General features: G+C 39.2%; 1 protein-coding gene and 1 pseudogene across 5 annotated transcripts in view; one reads left to right on the top strand and one right to left on the bottom strand.

Annotated features, from left to right (window-relative positions):
- Positions 1–21,136, bottom strand: part of POGZ (pogo transposable element with ZNF domain) — a 97,157-nt gene that overhangs the window by 19,656 nt on the left and 56,365 nt on the right. For 2 of the 5 annotated variants that reach the window (XM_006900097.1, XM_006900095.1), the window contains exons 3-9: positions 13,338–13,513; positions 5,331–5,439; positions 4,085–4,375; positions 3,786–3,977; positions 2,870–2,976; positions 1,859–2,196; positions 893–1,047 (exon numbers count right to left, since the gene is read on the bottom strand). In XM_006900097.1, the coding sequence (XP_006900159.1) occupies positions 893–1,047; positions 1,859–2,196; positions 2,870–2,976; positions 3,786–3,977; positions 4,085–4,375; positions 5,331–5,439; positions 13,338–13,513 (1,368 nt within the window). Of the gene's footprint in view, positions 1–892; positions 1,048–1,858; positions 2,197–2,869; positions 2,977–3,785; positions 4,005–4,084; positions 4,376–5,330; positions 5,440–13,337; positions 13,514–21,136 lie in introns of all 5 variants that reach the window. The other 3 variants (XM_006900096.1, XM_006900094.1, XM_006900098.1) reach the window with 2 other exon arrangements.
- Positions 18,734–19,129, top strand: LOC102851096 (annotated as a pseudogene).

Here is a 21,136-nt window from a genome sequence, read left to right as displayed (position 1 = left end):
CCCAAAACAAAACCCTGTGTACTTTTAAAGAAATTACAAGATAGTCTAGAAGACCGAGTTAAAACTCTCATGTTTGTTATCTTACAAGAGCTGCTTACTCTTAAACAAATGGCTTCATTTCTCTGAGCCTGGGTTCTCTCATCGCTAAGATGTACAATATAGACAGCACTCCAATTCACTTGGTATTTCATTAAAATGAAATTAAATAAGCAGTAAGTATTTTATTAGTGGCAACCACTTTATAAGAGTACTTTGTCTTTTATCCTATACAAACTCTAAAAGAATTCCTCATTGCTATGCAGTTGGAGCCAACTCATAACTGACCTTCCAGTGGGTGTTCAGAGGCCATAAATGGCATGAGGAGACTGACCATCTTTTTCCTGTGGAGCTGCTGATAGATCTGAACTGGCCACTTTCAGCCTATCAGTCTAACTAACTGCCTATGGACTATATCACCAGAGCTGTCTATAGAGAGCCCAAGTACTAACTGAAGTGTAAGTCCAAATATGGATACTTGCTCTTTCTCCAAAAGGATCTAGGTGATAAATAAATTATACTTATTTCTATGCAGCAGCCTAAATCAAAGTCTCTAATAATTCATGTTAGTTTATGCATAAATAGAATAAAACAGGATCAATAAAATACAGAATTGGTTATAAGTATGAAAGGCATCTGTGGGAAGAAAATGAGCAATGTCCTCCTGTGCAATTAACTACCTCTGAAAACCTGCTAGAGGGTCAGCTATGGGTCTGTTCCAACTCGATGGTAAACAACATCATCATCACAATGTAACTCACATAGAAATAAATGCAACAGGCTCCGGGCACATACTAAGACTATTCAATGAGTGAAAAGCAAGACATACCCTTAGAGTTTAAGTTTTCAAACTTACTAGTTGATTCATAGGGACTGTGAACATTTTCCAAGTGGCACTGGAGCTGGAATGGTGTGGAAAACTGACGGTAACAGTGTTGGCAGATAGTATGACCATCAACCTCACCATTCTGCTGATCAAGTTCTACATGGTGTTTCATATGGTTCATAAATCTGTAGTGCAGCACAAAAGGAAAGTAAGAGAAAACACATTAAAACTTTGTTAAACACAATAGTAGATTCAAAGAACACTTAATATCTGCCCCTCTCCCACCCCTAGTCATTTCATTGGCTTGGGACAGTACTTTTCTGAGCCCAGAAAGAATCAATTTACTGAAACTAAGAGAGTTCTGTGGCAGGAGATGGATCTCCTTCCCTCAACCTGAAGTTGTTGCTGATGGGTATCAGAGAGTCTGGATTTGACTCACAGTGACCCGAAATGAGACAGTATAACCGTTTCATAGGGTATTCTAGGCTGTAATCTTTACAGAAGCAGAAGGCCAAATTTTCCTCAAAGATACTGCTTAGGTCTGAACCAACTTTTGAGTTACTATAGGTTAACCACTTGTAGTATCAGGGTGCCTCACCCCAAAATTATCTTTTGTGTATTATAATATCTCCTTTTCTATAGTACTAGTTACTGACTTAATGATATCTTCACTAAGATTAAGAAGTTCTAATGGCATAGTCTGTTACATGTTATGACACCAACTACAAGTCTGAAGGTTTGAATCCACCAACTGCTCCGTGGGAGAAAGATGGGCAGTCTCCTCCTGTAAAAATGTACAGCCTTGGAAATCCAATGGAGGAACCAACTCAATGGCAGTGGGTTTGGTTTTAGTCTTTGTGGTTTTTTATTTTGTTGTTTTCCACTAGAATTGGACAAGAATTAAGAACATTCTCCAAAGAGAAAGACTAAAATATTTAAGAAAGTTCTGCCTTCTCTTGTCCAAGTTAATAGCCCTTAAGGCTCTTTAACACTTACCGAATATTATTTTTTAGCCTTTTGGTACAATGTGGGCATCGGAAAGATGTGGCGACCTTAGGGAAATTTGTGAGTTGTGCTACTTTGCCACCATCCCGTCCATAGTAGAAGTCATCTACTAGCATAATGAGCTTGGTCTGGACAGCATCACCCACATTTTCATTTGGCTCTGGTACTTTGGTAGGTGGTGACAGAGCAGGAATAGGTGTAGATGAGGGCGTGGAAGCAACAGGAGCTATTTTCTCAGGGGATGGGGGCTTTGCTGCTGATGGGACACTGGGTTCTGAATCCAGAGACTTCCCTTTCTTCAAGTATTCAACCATTTCTGGGCAACAGTACTATAAGGAAAGAGGACATTTGATCATTTTGGTTATCCTGGGAGCTAGGTTCGGTTAACTTCCCAATTTCACTAAAATCATTAGGCAACAGTTTGGTTTTAAATATTCTTACCCTATTTTCATCCTTCAGTGTCCTACACTGTATTCAGGTTTTAATCCTTTTCTAGCTTACAAAGTATTCAGGTTTCTCTCCTTTTCTAGCAAACACTTTATACTTCTATCTGTCTTAGAATCCTTTACCTGCTCACTAACATAACTTGGCTCTGAACTTCTGGCATGAAGGATGTGCAGTCAGTCTGTACTAATATACAAAATTCTAAAAGCCAGGACATGAGAACTGGGTAGCAGTTCCTGATCTATCCAGTGACAGGATAGACAGAAAATTAGTCAATCTGATTAACTTATTATTTTACATACCTAACTCCTACTCTGTCATTTCAAAATCTACCACAGGAAGTAAGGCCACACAGATTTTAATTTATTTTAGGGTCTTTTAAATCTGTCCCATTACATTACCAATTTTATCATTCTCTATCAGGTCAAAACAGAGAAAATCCTTTAAAAAAAGCTTCCAAATACTTTTAGAGGCCCTGCCTCACAAGCTTCCCATTCTAAATGAGGTATATAGTGAGGCACTTAAGCTGGATCCTGAGCACAGGTGATTATCACTTACGCACATATGACCTCTCAAAGCTTCAGTAATACGGAATTGAGCGTTACACCGTGGACAGGCTTTCCGTCCACCATCCTGGAGATCAAACACTGGAATGGGAGAGGTCACTGGAAGAAGTGAGAGGCATTCATAAATTAATAATACTGGAAAAGGATACTGATATTCTAAAGAAAAGATCAGTATTTCCAAAAAAACACATCAAGAAGATAAGCAGCCATTAGAAGTCATTATATTTAAGGCACATTCCTATCAATTTCAACTATAGGCTAGGGATGGTTAAATCCCTACGGGACAAATCCAGCTAGTCATATGTTTCTGTATGGCCTACAAACGAAGAGTGTTTCTTACATTTTTAAGTAACTACAATAAAATAAGAATAAAGTTTATAAAGTGATACATGAGAATTGTAAAAAAGTTGTTAAAAATTTTGGTGCTTGTAAGCAAAGCTTCAGTGGAAGAAAGCCACACACTTATTTATGTCTATACTTTTTTCATGCTGAGTAGACAAAGTTACAAGTGAGCTCATATAGTACACAAGACCTGAAATATATTATTTTATAGAAGAAGTCTGTCAATCCCTGCTTTAGGTCACTGAAGACTCATATCTAATATTCTCTACCTGAAATCTTTTCTATCAAATCTCAACTTTAAAATCTTACTCAAAAAACCACCTCCTTTATGAAGCCATCCTTGACTATCACACACAATTCTGATCAACTCATTTCATTAATCTACACACAGAATTCCTTATGAGGTGAGACATAATCTTTTAATAGTGAATATTCTCTTTATTACAACAAAATCTTCTGAAAACATAACAATTATAGTCTATTTCTGTACTTCATAGTACAGTTCTGAGACAACAAATATCTTATTCATATCTTTAAATGTCTGCTTCCTCAGGTCTCCTAGTTACCTTTTATTGAAGACTCAGGTCCACTGGTTCTTTGAGAGCCATGAGCTGGGGTGTTGTTAGATACCACCACTGGCCCAGAACTTTGGCCCAGTGAAGGGATGGTATTAAGGGTATTCACCAATTTGGCTACTTCATTGCTATTTTCACCTGTAACTCCAGGTCGCTTGACAGTGACAAAGCTGGCAATGCTCACTGCAGGTGGAGAAGGGAAGGAGGGAGCTACATTGGCCAAGTGATAATCATCTGTTCTCCACCCACCACCCATCCAAGCTCTGCCACTTCCTCTCCCCAAACCTCACCTAACTTGGGATTTGGGGTTTGGTTAGACTGGCCTGGAGGCTGAACAGCTAGTTGTCCCAGTGAGGTCGGCTGTGTGGCAGTAGGAGTGGTGGAAGTGCTGGGAGTGGACTTGGTCTGCTGGGACTGGGATTGTGGGACGGTGCTTCGAATGGTGAGTGTGGCTGGGATGACAGTAGTAAAGGTGTTGGTGGTAGGTCGCACAGGCATTGTGGAACCTGGCCTCACTGGGGTCATCTGAGAGAACACTTGTGGGACTCCAACTGTTGGCTTAACAAACTGGGTACCTGGGGCTTCAAAAGGGAGACAAAGAAAAGTAACCAATCTTAGGTAATGAGTTCAGCTATAAAATATTCTTCTTGATTTTACTGGAAGTATTGGAAGAGGAAAAGATATCTTTGCCAAACAAGTGATCACCACAAGTTATTAAGAATAGCACAGATTCTAAAGACAATATTTTTTGTTTTTTCTAAGAAATTAAAGATTCTAAAACAAAGAGTAACCAAAGAGATAAACTGACAAGACTGAAGGCCAAAAAAGTTTGGGGGTGGGGTGGGGTGGTGGGGAAGGGAGGTAAAACAAAATCTTAGCCTCCAAGGAAAAATTTGGTTTCACCCTCTAAAAAAAAAACCCAAAACAAAACACAAAAAAAAAAGGGAAAAACCTCTGAGAACACAAGTAAAACCCTTATGAACTCTATTCTATTGTGTTTTTGGGGTTGAACTATTACCTGTTCTGGGGTAATAAATTCTCAGACACAAAAAACTGAGATGGCATAGTGTTTTAAAGTTACCTTTTTAAGTGTATTTCTATTTTAAATATACTATTCTGTCATCAGAAATATTCTAACTATAAAAGCTAAGCCATTTTTTAAAAAACTCCTATGTGGTAAAATTAAAACAAAATAATTCATAACTGAGTAAAATTAGAAGGAATAGAACCTTTAGGGGATGCAGTAAGATTTCTTCAAGAAAACAAATAGATGAAAGAAACACCAGATATAGCAAAACTGCTAGACTTTGATTTGCTTTTTCAGGAAGAGTGATGACAAGCCAAAAAGAATAATAAGTAAAAATTCTAGCCAAAAATTACAAAGACTTTAAAATTTGGGGTTAAATCAGTGAGATTTTTCTACTTTGTGATTTTCTTTAAACATACAAAAACACACTGACCTAATGTATTTTGCAATAAGAAAAGCAAATCTTCTGGACGTCATTTCATTCTAAATGGATAGACATTTCTCCTTACCTGGGACTAGAGTAATTGGTCTAACTGTTTGGCCTTGCTGTACATTCAGCACAATTCCAACCTGATTCATTGCATTTTGTACAGGCCGGACATTCCTTACAGGAAATCCCTGCATCAAAAAGCAAAATAATCTTTAACATGGAAACAAACTAACACACAGAAAAAACTGTAACATGACCTACATCTTAAAAAAAAACCCTCTATTTCATTTAATGATTCTCTCTTTAGAGACTGTTATTGTTAAGTGCTGTCAAGATGAGCACAACTCATAGTGGTTCTAAGAGCAACAGACCTTAACTCTGTCCTATCTTGTGCCACCCTTGATACATGAGTCCACTGCCACAGACACTGTATTAATCCATCTTTTTGAGGGTCTTAACCTCTTCTGAGAACCCTCCACGTTTTCAATCATGATGTTTCTTTTCAAGGAATAGCCTCTCTTCTCCAAAATATGTGAGATAAAACTTCACTATCTTTGCCTTCAGGAAATATTCTGGGTGCACTTTCTCCAAGATACAGGTCTACTCTTTTGGCAGTCCATGGGCTATTCAGCACTCTTTTTCAACGTCACAACTCAAAAGCATTAATTTTTCTTCTGTCATCTTTATTTACTGTCCAGCTCTCAGATGCAAAGCAGGTAAATGGAAAGACTATGGCTTTAACCAGCTACATCTTGGTCTTTATACTGAAATCACTGCTCTTCAGGACTTTGAAGAAATCCCTGCCAGCAGACTTTCCCAATGCTATGTTGTTGTTACAGCATAGAGAAAGAGAGTGAGCAGTCGGCCTAGCGGACGGAAATCCATGCTCCCAAGCCAAAGATGGGTGACTCTACTCCGCAGCCCTCAGGCCTGCCTTTAATTGTTTTCGGTGAAACATTCTTCTAGGTTGTGTAACCCTGGTATGTCCACTTGCTGTACACAGAGGTGGACAGTGTTTGGTGAAGCTTCCTGATTAAAACAAGCTTGGGAGCAGGAGTGGAATCCACTTCCACAATACCTTGCCTCAGGAAACCCTATGAACCTGGAGAAATGACAAAAGTTATACAGGAAGTGTCCAGGACTTTGTTCATAGGGTTGCTATGAGTCGCCTGTGACCTGAAGGCACGTAATAACAACATGTTGTTGTTGCTGTGTATACTGTAGAGTCAGAACCAACCCATAGCCAGCCTTCTAGAGGGTTTTCAGATGCAGTAAATCCACAGGAGACTGCCCATCTTCCTGCTCAGCAACCGGTGGCCTCGAACTGCATGTCTTCAGGACTGCTGCGAAGCTTCTTGCCTCTAGGCCACCAGAATACCTTTTGCTAACTCCCAATTTACATCTCCCAAATTCATAACTGCTGGTACCAGGGGTGTTTATTGTGGGTACAAACAAGATGAAATCATTGAAAATTTCAATCTTTTTTTCCACCTATAGTAATGATGTTGTCTCCTGGTCCTGAAAGTCTTTATTTTCTTGAGATCTTGAGATGTAATCCATATTGAAGACTGGAGTTCTTGATCTAGTCCTCTCTGGACATAGGATTTCTAAATTATTCAGATGAGGAAATTTAGAAAAACCTTTGTATCCTGAGGGGCAAGGTACAAAAATGGAGAGTAAGCTTTAGTACAGATGAAAACCTAATTATTGCTATAAGCAAACCTCAATTCAAAAAGTACAGAAGCACTGACTGTCCACTTTTGTACAGAGCTCACTAAAGAGAAAAATTCAGTGACTCACTCTATACACCTGTCCTGCCATACTTAGACATCTGGAATATGTGCACATATTGCACTCACAGCTTACTGTGGAATGCTGCTATTGCTGTGTACCATTAAGAGTCAAAACTGACTCAGAGCTGACCCTCTGGTAGGTTTTCAGAGGCAGTTCACTGCACAGGAGGAGACTGCCCATCTTTCTCCCACAGAGCAGCTGGTGGCCTTGAACCTTTGGGATTGCAGCACAGCTTCTTGCCATGAGGCCATCAGAGCTCCCTTACTGTGGAATAGTGTTTTGTAATATCGCTACAGAAAAGAACACTTGTCTTCTCAGAAAAATCCATTGCTGGTAGGTTTGGGAGAACTGATCATTCTTCAAGCATTTGTTTCCACTTATGGAATGAATTGCCAAGAGTAAACAAATCAGTCTTGGAAGAAGTTCACGGTGCTCCTTAGAGGCAAGGATGGTGAAACAAAGTCTCATATACTTTGGGCACACTGGGGTGGAAGAGGCTAGTCCTCACAAAAAGGCATTATGCTGGGAAAGGCAAAGACGGTCAGTCAAAGTAAGGAAGACCCCTAAAGCTACAACTATCTACAATGAGGGGTCTGAGCATGGAGGAGATAATGAAGGCGGCACAGGACAGGACAAGACTTTGCTCTGTTGCTGATTCTATTGCTAAGAGCCATAATCAAGTAGATGGCACTCAACACCATGGTATATTACAATCAGGGGGGAAAAAAATCTGCCACTACGGTCCAAACTACTGATAATGCTGCTGGTGAAACAGCAGCTGAAAGTAAGTTTATATAACCACTTGCTAAAATGGTTTTAGATTACAGAATTGCCTTTGATCTCTTCCTAACTCACCATGGAGAAGTTTACACTACTGCCAATTCCATTTGTCTGAAGAAACAGAGCAAGACATTATTAAAATACAACACAAGGCCCCTCCCCACAATGACAACACTTCTTTGATATTTTTAGCTACCTATGGTCTATGTTCTTCTCTACTAGTTTGTCTATTCTTTGTAATTGCTATAATGGTGGCCTAGTGTGTAAAGAATTGTACTATCAACCCAAAGGCAGGTAAGTGGTTTGAATTTACCAGCTGTGTCAAGGGAGTATGATAGGCAATTTAAAAAATTCTTCTCATAGGATTTACAGTCTCTAAAAACTTCAAAGAATCTGCTTTATACAGATGACACAACTTTGCTCCCAGACAATGAAAAGAACTTGAAACACTTGATGAAGAAAATCAAAGGCTACACCTTCAATATGAGTTACATCTCAACATCAAGAAAACAAAAATCCTCACCACTTCGTCACCATGACATATGGAGAAAAGATAGAAATTGTCAATGATTTTTACTTACTTGGATTCATAATCAACATCATTGACACCGGCAGCCAGAAAATCAATATACTGCACTGGAAAGTCTTTCAGGCACCTCTCCAAAGAGCTGAAGAGCTATGTCATGATGAAGACTAATACCAAGGTGCACCTGATCTAAACCATAGTATTTTCAACTTCTTGCTATGCAGCTAAAAGTTGGACAATGAATAAGGATGACAGAAGAAGAATCAACAATTTTGAGTTGTGGTATTACAGAAGAACATCCCTTAGACTGCAAAAAGGACAGACAAATACATCTTGGACAAGGTGCAGAGTGCTCCTCAGAGGCAAGGATAGTGAAACTTCATCATCTTTAATATTTTGGGCATGTTCTTAGGAAGGGTCAGTCCTTGGAAAAGGACATCATGCTTGGAAAGGTGGAGGATCTGTGAAGGAGGGGAAGGTAATCAACAAGATGGCTGACACCATGATCTGAATAGTGGACTTGAGTATCTGAGAGAGCGAGGATGGCGTAGGACAGGGCAGGGTTCAAATCCACTGTTGACAGTGTTGCTAAGGGTCATAGTTAATGCACAGGACTTAACAAGAACAATAACAAACTTGCTGGAGGGTCAGCTGAGTTGGTTCCCACATGAAGACACATAGCAACATGGTAGATGCTGTCTACTATCCTTTTTTTCTTTTAAAAAAAGCTTACATTTTATCATTACCTTTTATCTGATTCTCCAGCAGATTTTCAGAGACAATAAATCAGATGGGAGGAGACAGGCCATTTTGGAACTGCATCCTTGTGTTGGAAGCACAATTCCTTACCAATAAGCCACCAGAGCTCTCTACGTTTTATTTAGGTTGCACTTAAAGTATGCTTTGATGATTGTTACATTTTCCACAGCAATGATTAAATACCAAGTACATTCCTCTTCAACAGTTTATGCATGCCACTTTCCCACCAATATCAAACACATACATTTTCTAACAATCATTTCAAGATCATACAGACTTCATTTGAATCTGGCTTCTCAGCCCACTTCACTGCAACAAGGTGCCTAAAATGTCTAGGTTTCAGTTATTACACTAAAATGGCTTTTTAAAAAAAATTTCCTTCAAGTTTTTTTTTGAGTACAGTGTATTTAATTGATGGGACATGACAAGATGGGGCTCTCTAAGCCCCTTTCCCCATTCTCAGGGGGACTGGACAGAAACTGTGTCAATGTGTGGGGGATTGAGTTGGGGTAAGGATTTCCCAGCAGTCAACAGTCTCTTTCTCTTCTAGTGCTATTGCTGGGGCTAATGGTCAAAGGGGGCTTTTATTCTTTGAAGGTCTTATGAACTATTAGGTTGACCACCCTGTTGCTGTAGCCAAATTCAATGTCATACCTGGAAATCAGTTCGATAAAGTGGTCATTAAGGACAATGCCAGCCCCAGCATAAAAGGTGAAAGAGTAGGGAGCTCTGGTGGCCTAGTGGCAAAAAGCTGCACTACAATCCCAGAGGAATGCAGTTCAAATCCACCAGATGCTCTGCTGGAAAAGGAGGGGCAATCTCCTCCTGTACCAGTCAGATCTGATTTGACGGTACACGTGCAAAAAATAATAAAGTAAAAAAAAAAAGGTGAAAGAGTGGGTGTTACTGTTAAAAGTCACAGGAGACAACTTGGTCTTCAGTGTATGCCAGGATGCTCTTTAAGAGCCCTCCTGATGCCTGCTTTACTACTTTCTTGATATCACCATATTTGGCAACTTTCTGTAGACAGCAGGTCAGATCCATGACCCACATGTTGGGTTGGGGACATGGATATCCATGCCAGTAAGTTCTCTATTCAGTTCAGGGATGACTCAGCCCGTGGCCCTGGCAGCGTCAATAGATAAAGGATGATGTTCTAGGCAGCTCCACAACCATCAAGCCACTGCTGTCCAGAGGGGCATCCACAGTCTTCTGAGTGGCAGTGATGGCATGGACGACCTTGGCCAAGGGGCCAAGTAGTTGGTGCTGTTGGAGGCACTGCTGACAATCTTGAGAGAGTTGTCATACATCTTATGATTCTTGTCCATCACAAACGTGGGGGCATTGGAAGAAGGAACAGAGATGATTTATCTGTTCGGCACTACCCTTCAAGTGAACCACAGCCTCCTCAAAGGTTGTAAAGACATTAGTGGACTCCACAACATATTCAGCAGTAGCATCACCCCACTTGATATGGGCGGGATCTCGCTCCTGGAAGACAGTGACGGCTTTCCCACTGATGACCAGCTTCTCATTCTCAGCCTTCACAGTGCCATTGAACTTGCCGTGGGTGGAATCATATTGGAACACACAGACCATGTAGGTGAGGTCAACAAAAGGGTCACTAATGGCAACAACTCCACTTTGTCAGTTAAAAGCAGCCTGGTGACCAGGTGCCCAATGAGGCCAAATCTCTTTATTCCGACCTTCATCAATGTGTCTCAGGAATGCGGCTGAAGCTTAGGCATCAGTCCATCCAGGTTTAACTCCTGGTTCTTCCACGGACAAGCCTGGTCATTTGACTGTAAGCAAGTTATTAACACCACTCTGGGCTTTCAATTCCTCATTGTCACTGAGTAGATGCTGATGCGTAAAGACCCCTTCCTCAGGCTTCTCAGGCTATAATCTGTGTGGGAAGAGGCTGCTCATCCTTCTCCAGAGGAGCTGCTAGTGGATTCTGAGACACACTCACAGGCGTGCCCCTCTCCCGCAGGGAGGGCGTAGAGCATGCACTCTGGGCCCTGCATACTCTGAGCCCTACGTTATTTTTTTCTTTTTAAGTAGCTAGAGCTGTCATTCTAAAAACCTACTGTTGAGTCAATTACAATTCACAGTAACTACAAGGTTCAAAGCTTTAAATCTTTAAGTGAAGAGACTATCCATCTTTCTCCTATAGAGCAGCTGGTGAATTACAACTACTAATCTTTTGGTTAAAGAGCTGTGGTGACCTAGATAGTTAAGCTGTGTTGCAATTTCAAAGACATGTGGTTCAAATCCACAGCTGCTCCTCAGGAGGATAGGCAATCTCCTCTTTGCCTCAGAAAATCTGCTGGAAGGTCAGCTATGGGTCATTCCAATTGGATGGCACACAACAGTAACAACCACTTGTGTGGTCAGTAGTTGGTTCACAGTGACCTTCCACTGGATTTTCAAAGCTATATATTTAAGGAGCCACTGCATCTTTCTCCCTCTTAAGACTTCCGGGTAGATCTGACATCCCAGGGATGAAACATTTTGAAATGTCAAACTGTTCCTCTTGTGTGGCCCTGTTTGCAACATCTCCAATGAGAACCAATTCATACTGAGGATGAGACAAGTCTACAGCCAAGTAACACTAACACAAGATGATACCCATACATCAATAATAATAGATCTGAGATACAGGGGTCTTAAGAGTTCAGAGAGCAATAAACCCCAAAACACAAAATTTTTATCTAAACTCTTTCATAGGTGATATGCAAGCTCATAGGTGGCGTGGTCAAAAGAAGAGTGTTTTAGGAAACTCCAAAATGGAGACTACAATGGCTGCCTTAAAGAGAAATTAAAATTAATTTTGAATCAAGCTGCAGATTGGTCTAAAATCTGTTTCTGCTGCTCTGAAGAAACAATTTAATTTCTTGTAAAAGTTTAACTGCTTGTAATCCAAAAATAGCAAGAGTCACTATTTTAGCTTGTGTGAGGAATTATTTGTTTAAAGATATATGGCATGTGTTTGTGCATTCTAAAAACCTACTGATCCAAGGAGACATGTTCCAGGTGGGATAGAAAACAGAAATGGTTGTGTTAAAAACAAGGTAGTTTAGTAACTACCTTGTAACCTTTTACCACAAACCCTTGTTCCTGTAAGCACATGGTTCTTTGTTGACACTACCCAATAAAAACTTCATTCTTTGTGCCATATGAAGTACTATAAAACACTGCCTGGGTGCTAGTGTTTCCCAGTTAGTGAATCTACCTTCAATAAGAATTCTACAAGGATTAGTGGTAAGGAATTGTGCCAACTTAAAAGTAAGCAGTTCAGATTAACTAACTGCTCTGCAGGAGAACGATGGGCAATCTCCTCCATGTGACTTACTGCTTCTACAAACTATATGGAGGGTGAGCTACAAGCCAGCTCCAACATGATGGTATATAACATATGTATGGACATAACAACCTTTCAATAAAACCATCTGCTTTCACTTTTTTAAAGCAGAGGAGACGTAGTAGCAAGAACCTGCACTGCAATCCCAGAGGTGAGCGGTTCAAATCCACCAGATGTTCTGCTGGAGAAGAAGGGACAATCTCCTCCTGTACCAGTCAGATTCGTTTTGATCTCTCTCACACACACACACGTGTGTGCGTGCAAGGGGGGGAACCCCACATCTGACCATTTAAGTGATTCAATACATAAACAATATTTTATAGTGTCTAAACTCTACTTCAAAAGACACAATCTTCTTTCAAATTTACAATATTGTAGCTCATGAAGCCACAGGCTACAAAGATGATTTATTTTTTACAAGAAGCATAGACATTTTACCTCAAATTACCATATCAAAGAAACACTGTTCTCTTCCAAGGACGTACACAATGTCACCAATTTCATATCTAGCTCTCAAAGTCAACTAAACTCAGCTTGTATTGAGAAAAACAGCTCAAGCAAAGGGTACGAAGCCTTGAGAGATGTGTCAAGATTTCCTAATTCAACTTTTCCCACTAACCTATGTCAGAACTCAATCGATCAATGAACAGTGCTTTTAAAGAAAATGAAGAGGAAATTGCCCAGTCACACTTTCTACAAACAACAAATAAAAAACACAGCAAACGAGAAACAGAAGTCAAGAGACAGCATTTAGGACCATGTTCTAAAATGCCAATCACCCTTCCTAAATGATAGTTTTCAAAGATTCCTAATTATTTCCTCCTCTGCCAAACCTAGAAATCCCCCTAAAAGTTTTAACTCACCTGTGTAGTGATGAATATTGGTTGTGAGGCCACAGAGGAACTAGTCACATGATTGGCATTCTGCATGACCTGGACAGGCCTCAATACCGGTTGAGTAACCATTGTGCTCAGACCTGGGGTTGGATTCTGGGTCAAGATGAGTGGCTGTCCACCTTGTTGGACCAAAGGATTACCAGCTAAGGGAGGAAAAGAAGAAAAGAAAAAGGAAAGTAAGAGAACATCACGGCCTTAAAAAAGAACTAGTGCCACATATATAAAAATATCTAAGACCATCACTCATCTCAGGTTTATCATCAAGTCTACTGTTAGGGACCTCTCAAAGGTACTCAGGAGCAACAGTGTCTCTCTGGAGACTAAGTGCGCCTGATACAGGTCATGGTATTTGCAATTGCTTGTTATGCATCAGAGAGTTGGACAATGACTAGGGAGGACAGAAGGAGAGTGGATGCTTTTGAGCTGTGGTGCTGGAGAAGAGTACTGAATGTACCATGGACTGCCAGGAAAACAAACAGATTCATCTTGGAGAGGATTAAACCAAGCTATTCCTTGGAGGCAAGGATTCTGGGGCTTCGTCTGACATACTTTGGACATGTTGCCAGGAAGGACGGGTCCTTGGAGAGGGACATCATGCTTGGGAGGGTGGAGGGACAGTTCAGGAGGGGAAGACCCTCTATGAGATGGATTGATTCGGTGACTGGGGTAATTGGGATGGGTGTGTCAGAGGCGGTGCGGTTGGCGCAGGATAGAGCAGGGTTTAGGGCTGTTGTGCATAGGGTCGCTATGAGTCAGAAACGACTCGACGGCACATAACAACAACAACTGTCAAAATTTAAGTTTCCTCCATAACTACTAACATATAATCAGGTAGGAAGGGAAGGTTCATTAATCTCTCATATGAGTTTGTCTTAAATATGAATGAAAAACTTACTAAAATTCCTTCGTGGCTACTGCCTTAACCCGAATGATTTCATTGACCACAAATGATTCCCCAATACCAAATCAGCAGTTCTACACAATATCCAAGCTTGTTTTCCATTTTAACTTGGTAAAATCTATTTTGTCAGACTATCATTTGTTGTTAACTAATCTATCTTAACTTTTTTAAGAGAAGGAATATTCATTGACCAACATTAATTTAACAAGCACAGAGAATCTAATGAAGGACATCTCTTCCCAGTGAAGTAAAATCTGAGAAATGCAACAAGTTTTCCAACCAACATTGCCTTTTTATATGTATAGCAATTCAGAGACCTTTTCTTTTACTTGTCTTTGTCACCAGGACTGATAATGAGAACTGGTCAAAACCGAGCCCATATCAAGGGAAGGTAGTAATACAGAAGACAGTAATTCATTAATAAGTAAATATTAATCCAAAAGGTTATTATGGAAATAATTTAAAGACTCATTTGAGAGTAAAAAGTAATTCCAGAAATATTTTTAGTCATCTCATTCGGTCCACTTTTAAACATCTTATTTTTTAAAAATCATCAGTATTAAGTTTCTTGATTTATAAACTCTTCTCAAAACCAGAGAGAAAATGTTAGATAACCTATATACTTCAACTTTTTATCCCAAATCACCAAATGGGTTGAGAGCCCCTGAAGGTTCCACTTGACAAATGGAGTCACAGTGGAGTTAGTCACAAAACTAGACTAAAAAGTGAGGAATTAGATGGTTGCCAATGAACCAACAGTGGGTCATCCCACACTCTCGGAAACGAAATCTAACAAAGTTAGACCCTCCGTTACTGGACCAGGAGACTAGTCATTATAGAGGTTGTCTGGCAGAAAAACAAAACATTCCAACAAGATCTACATACTTATGCAGGCAATTTATGAAGTTTATTTTTCTAAAAATTTTTTTTAACATTTTGTTACACAGAAGGTCAATCACATAAAAACAGAATACTATGGTGAATATCCCTGTACCCATTACCCAGATGCAAAAATTACCAATTTATGGCTCAACTTACCCTCTTACTCACAACCTTATTCTACTATTAATCTGAAATAAGTTTCAAATCATTAATTCATTTATAAACATTTCAATATGTAGCTCTAAAAGATAATGTCTGTAACAAGCAACCCCCTCCCTCCCCCAAATCATATCATTATTACACCTACAAAATTTTACAATATAAAACACCCAGTCAGAACTCAATTTACAATTGCCTATAAAGAGTTGTGATTGTTTATTATCTTTCCTCAAAGGAATTCTAATCATTAAAAACATCCTGCAAAAAATAATTAATAATTTAAAAAGTCTTGCAAAGTTTTCTTTCCAGAGAGTGAAAGAGATGGTCAGAACTCTAGAGCTTTAAAAAGTCTCTAGAAAAATTTGTCCAACCTATTTTCTGTCTTCTTAGGTTTGCTTTTAAAAGAACTATGAGGTATCTCCAGTTATAAAATAAGGAGATTCAGTAGTTATCTCACAAGAGGTTCTGTTTGTTTTTAGAAATCCAAAGGTTTTAGTTTCTCCTACAACTTTTTAAGTTTACTTAAAAGAAAAGTATGAAACAGCAGCTGCTTCTGAGTTCATTCCGATTCATGATAACCCCGCATGTCAGTGTTAACACAGGGTTTTCAAAGACTAGGATCTTTCAGAAGTAGATCACCAAATCATTTTCCCAACACGTCACTTTAAGACAAAGAAAGTGAAGTGCTAAATCTAACAAGTTGAAAATCATAATTAATAGGATAGCAAGGAACTGGTAACATTACATTCCCAGAAGCCAGAGCTCAGAATTAATATAAGGCTTATTTGATATTAAGATATTTCTCTTCTATGCAAATAAATATGCAGTCAGACCATAAGTGTAACTTCAAAGTAGAGAGTAGAATAGTAGGTTCTGAAGAACATAAAAAATTAGTAAAAATGTTCTAAAATTTTTAATCTTGATGTTTATTTAAAAAAATCCCAAAACCCAAAGAGTAACAACAAAAGCCACTTTTTGAGATATAAAACAAGTCATACAATTTACCCATTTAATGAGTTAATTCTGTGGCATTCTGTATATTCATAAAGTTCTGCAACCATCATTCTAAAAAGAAACCCTGTATTCACTAACAGTCATTTCCTGGATTTTTCAGTCTCTTTTCCTCACAGTAGCTGTGACAAGCACTAGTATACTGTTTCCGGATTTGCTTATTTTTGACATTTCAAAGACATGGAATCATAAAACGTCTGATTTTTGTATGTGGCTTTTCTCACAAAGCATGTTTTCAAGGGTGATTAATTTTGTATCACGTTTCAATACATAACTGCAGTAAAGATACATATAACAAAATAGCTGCCCCTTTAACAATTTTCACATACACAATTTAGTGTTACTGTTATGGAGTGCAATCATTGTCACTATCCTTATTTAAATTATTTTATTACCATTAACAGAATCTCAGTGCCCCCTTAACAATGATTTCTGCCTATTTCTGATAACCACTATAAAAGCTGTGGTCTACACTTACCTATTTCATTTAAGTGGAGTCATACATGATTTGTCTTTCTGTGACTTATTTCACTCAGCACAATGTTTTCACGTTTCAATCATGTGGTAGCACAAACAGACCTTTACGGCTGAATAATACTCTGTTGTGTGTACACATACCACATTTTGTTTATCCATTCATTACTGACAGAACATTTGGGTTGTTTGCACCTCTTGGAGGATGTGAATAGTTTTGCAATGAAGAGGTTTTTTTTGTGGTTTTTTTTTTTCTTTCTTTTACAATGACCACTGTTGTACACACTTTTCCACTCCTCATTCACAGTTTTTACTTAATTTTTTTCATTTATTTATTCCACTGAAAGTTTACAGTCATAATGGTTTACACACTATCATCCACAGACATTTTATCTATATTCAGATTTCTATTGGCATTCCTGCCTTCATTCTTCTTTTCCCCCATATAAGCTAGGATTGAGACTGCTGATTCATTTAGTAATTCTAGGGTGCTCTGGTGGCTTAGTTGGTAAGGTCCTGTTCCACAGAAGAACGATGGGCAATCTCCTCCCAAGCAATCTCCAATCTCTGGAAACCCAGAGGGCTAACTATCAGTTGTTTCTGACTCGATGGTACACAACAACAACAAGAGGAGTTCTAGAGGCAAAGTCCACAAAGAGTTGAGCTGCTAGCCTAAAGGCCAAGCCTCTCTAGTAGCTCAACTCCACAAGTCACTCTGGAAGAAAGATGGATCATTTCCTACCATAAAATTTAGTCTCTGAAAACTAGTTGGAGGGTCAGCTATGAGTAAGTTCTGACTCCAAGAGCAATGACTTGGATAGTAACTCCACTTTTTAAGGAAATACCAAATGGATTTTCACAGAAGCTATACTACTTTGCATTCCCATTATCAATGGATAGGATTCCAATTTTCTCACATCTTTGCCAACACTATTTTCTGGGTTTATTACAGCCATTCTAGTAGGTAGGAAGTGAAGTGGTTTCTCATTGTGGTTTGCTCAGCATTTCTAATGACCAAGGTAGGATTCCTTATTTTTACCATATTTTTACCAACTGTCATCCTTCACAAAGTAACAGAGGATGAAACTTTGTTTTTCCCTCTGCTCCTAAAATGATCTTCATCTTAAATATGACTCCCCCCCTTTTCTTGTTGTGTACCACTGAATCGAATCCAACTGGCACAGGTGGAGATTGCTCCTTTTTCTCCAGCAGAGCATCTGGTGGGATAAATACAACTGTTGATCATAGGAAATGTTTTAAAGTGTTTATTCACTTGGAACAACACAGGAAAGAGAAGAGGAGGATATGAGATGTGGGCTAACTGCTTCCACTAACAATGACTTCTTTGCCAGAAAACTAGAAGAGCTGGATGGTGCGCAACTACTATTACTTAAAATTTTGATCAAAGATTCCAAAGAACAATCTTGATCAAAAGGGATAAAATGAAGAACAGAATTTTTCATTCTCCTTGATTCCGACTTCCAGGGGAAAGATGGATTTCTCATTTTCATTCTCCTGCTTATTAAAATAATAATTTCATTGCACATTTTCAAGAAATAATATATACTTAAGGTGGTTCCAGGATGTAATGGTTACCATTCTGGGCTCTGAGTAAGTGATCAGGGTTCATAGCTCCATGGGACCATCCCATATTAGGGAGCTCTGGTGGCTCAGTGCTAAGGAGTTATACTGCATATCAATCCAAAGGCATGTAGTTTGAACACACCAGCAGCTACTCTGTGAGAAAAAAGATGGGCAGTATGTGCTATTCACTGCCTCTGAAATCCACTGGAGGAATGGGATGGTTCCGATTTGACAATGCATCACAATATAATAGGAATATCTTAGCGACTTGGTTTTTAGTTTATTAAAATGGTATAATGAGTCAGCATGGAGGCACTGCTTCCATTGCTGAGTCTAAGTGCTGGATGTCACCATGACCTTCTGGTGGCAAGAAAGAACAGGGTAAATCGTATTTGTGACCAAAGAGGACCATGAAACTCCAAGCAATGTGGAGCTGGTGGCTAATAACCTCAATCAATGAGCCATGCAAGGTGCATGGAATGATGGAGCTGCCCATGCATTGGAGGAATGGCAACTGGGGAGCCATTCAAGTCAGCCTTCTCCTGCTTCCACTACAGCACAGAGAATGTCAAGGGGTCAACTGGTAGACCAGTTCCGGGCCATGCAGGAATGCATGCAGGAATACCCAGACCTCTATCCCCAGAAGGAAGAGGATGACAATGACAGTGATGAGAGGAAGCCAGAATGTTTATAAGAAACAGCTCCGACTGAAGCTACTGTGGTCAAAAAAGAGGAGAGCTCAAGCTAACGAACATCTGTTTTTTACTGCACAGACACTGAAGAGAAAAAAAAATATAAAACGGGTGGTTCTACATGTGTGTCCCACTGTAAACCTATCTGTTAATGTAGGTGCCACCTGAACTCCTTTCTCAGATTGCCCTGGCGTATACCAGTTTGAAATAATGTTCTGAATATCCTCAGCAACCAAAAAATCATAATCATTTCAATGATGTAATACGGCAGCATATCCACTGAAATGTGATTATCTGATGTTTTGGGGCTTATTTTACTATTCTAAATAAGCTCTGAGAATTCTTGGATATATACCACCCTGATGCATATGTTGTTTTGTTGCTATATGCCGTCAAGTCGTTTGCGACTCATAGCGACCCTAAGTACAACAGCCCTAAACCCTGCTCTATCCTGTGCCATTCTCATTGCCTTTGACACACCCATCCTGATTACCCCAGTCACTGAATCAATCCACCTCCTAGAGGGTCTTCCCCTCCTGCACTGTCCCTCTACTCTACCCAGCATGATGTCCCTCTCCAAAGACCTGCCTCTCCTTGCAACATGCATATACTTGAGGATTTTTCTAGGTTATCAGCAGAAAAATTGCTGATTTGTAACACATGCACATTTGGCCTTGCAAAAGAACACAAAATTGTTTTTCATACATGTTACAATGAATGAACGGAAATCCAAGTTTTTCTGTAAATTTTTGTTAAAATCACAATAAAAATTCTATTAAAAATACATGTTGCAAATACCTTAGATTAGTTTGGGGTGTGTGTCCCCCTCCCCCATTATTTAAACCAGATTTTTAGCATGTAGTTTTAGGCATTAATCCTACCCTCTATAATTAGCTTTTATATGCATCTGGTTTTAAAAGTCTTTTCCTATTCCTAGAAATCTTTGCTTATTCCTATGCTGAGAAAAAGTCTTTTCATATTTTGAAAGTCTTTAGTTTTGCTTTTCACATTTCATTCCCATTTCACTTGGAATGAATTTTTGTGTATAAGTGACACAGAGAACCACTTTTTCTTGTTTCAGTTCTAACACCATTTTGGTCTACTCTTTTTATCTTTTTATTCCATTGTTTATTGCCATTGAGTCGAGCATGACTCATAGCAATTCGATGAACAAAAGACCTATCTAATGCCTTTCCATAACTATCGTCATTTCTCCAGGTTCATAGAGTTTCCAGAGGCATGTATGTGGTTTAGGAAGTAGATGCCACTCCTGCTTCCAAATTTGTTTTACAATTAGGCTCCCTCCATCAAACACTGTCCAAAATGGGAAACCATTATGGTATCTGGGGTTAACCAAGTGATCTTTAATACTATCTTCATTCCATAAGTGTATGAGTGTTTTGGAACTCTTGACAAAAAATGACATTAATTTTAGTTTAAAAAACACAGATTTTGTAAATTACAAGATGTGTGCTAGACAGATATTCCTAGTAAGAATCTAAGCTTCTAAAAAAAAAAAAAAAGAATCTAAGCTTCTTACAGGCAAGAACCATGTTTTTATTATATTGTCACAAACACTAACATAAAGGCACACAACAGAGAAGCAAAATAGGAAATATCTTTTTTCCCCAACACAGATATGGAGGTTACACAACTTAGTATTTTAATAATTGTCACTGAGATCTCAAATCATGATCCAACTATTCCCTAGTCTGTTTTACTTGTATATGACACATAGAAATAATGAGATTTGCAAATTAAAAAGGTTGTATGTAAAAATGACATGTTGTTGACGTTGAGTCGTTTGCAACTCATAGCAACACTATGTACAACAGCCCTAAACCCTGCTCTATCCTGTGCCAACCCCAGTCACTGAATCAATCCATCTCATAGAGGGTCTTCCCCTCTTGCACCAACCCTCCACCCTCCCCAAGCATGATGTCCCTCTCCAAGGACCCGTCCATCCTGGCAACATGCCCAAAGTATGTCAGATGAAGCCCCAGAATCCTTGCCTCCAAGGAGTAGCTTGGTTTAACCCTCTCCAGGATGAATCTGTTTGTTTT

The sequence above is a fragment of the Elephantulus edwardii genome, unplaced genomic scaffold, assembly GCF_000299155.1.
Source record: "Elephantulus edwardii isolate Elephantulus edwardi_28Jun2011 unplaced genomic scaffold, EleEdw1.0 scaffold00273, whole genome shotgun sequence".
In the NCBI taxonomy this organism is placed as follows: domain Eukaryota; kingdom Metazoa; phylum Chordata; class Mammalia; order Macroscelidea; family Macroscelididae; genus Elephantulus; species Elephantulus edwardii.
Note: the sequence above shows the minus strand (reverse complement) of the source record. Positions and strands in the feature narration are given on the sequence as shown.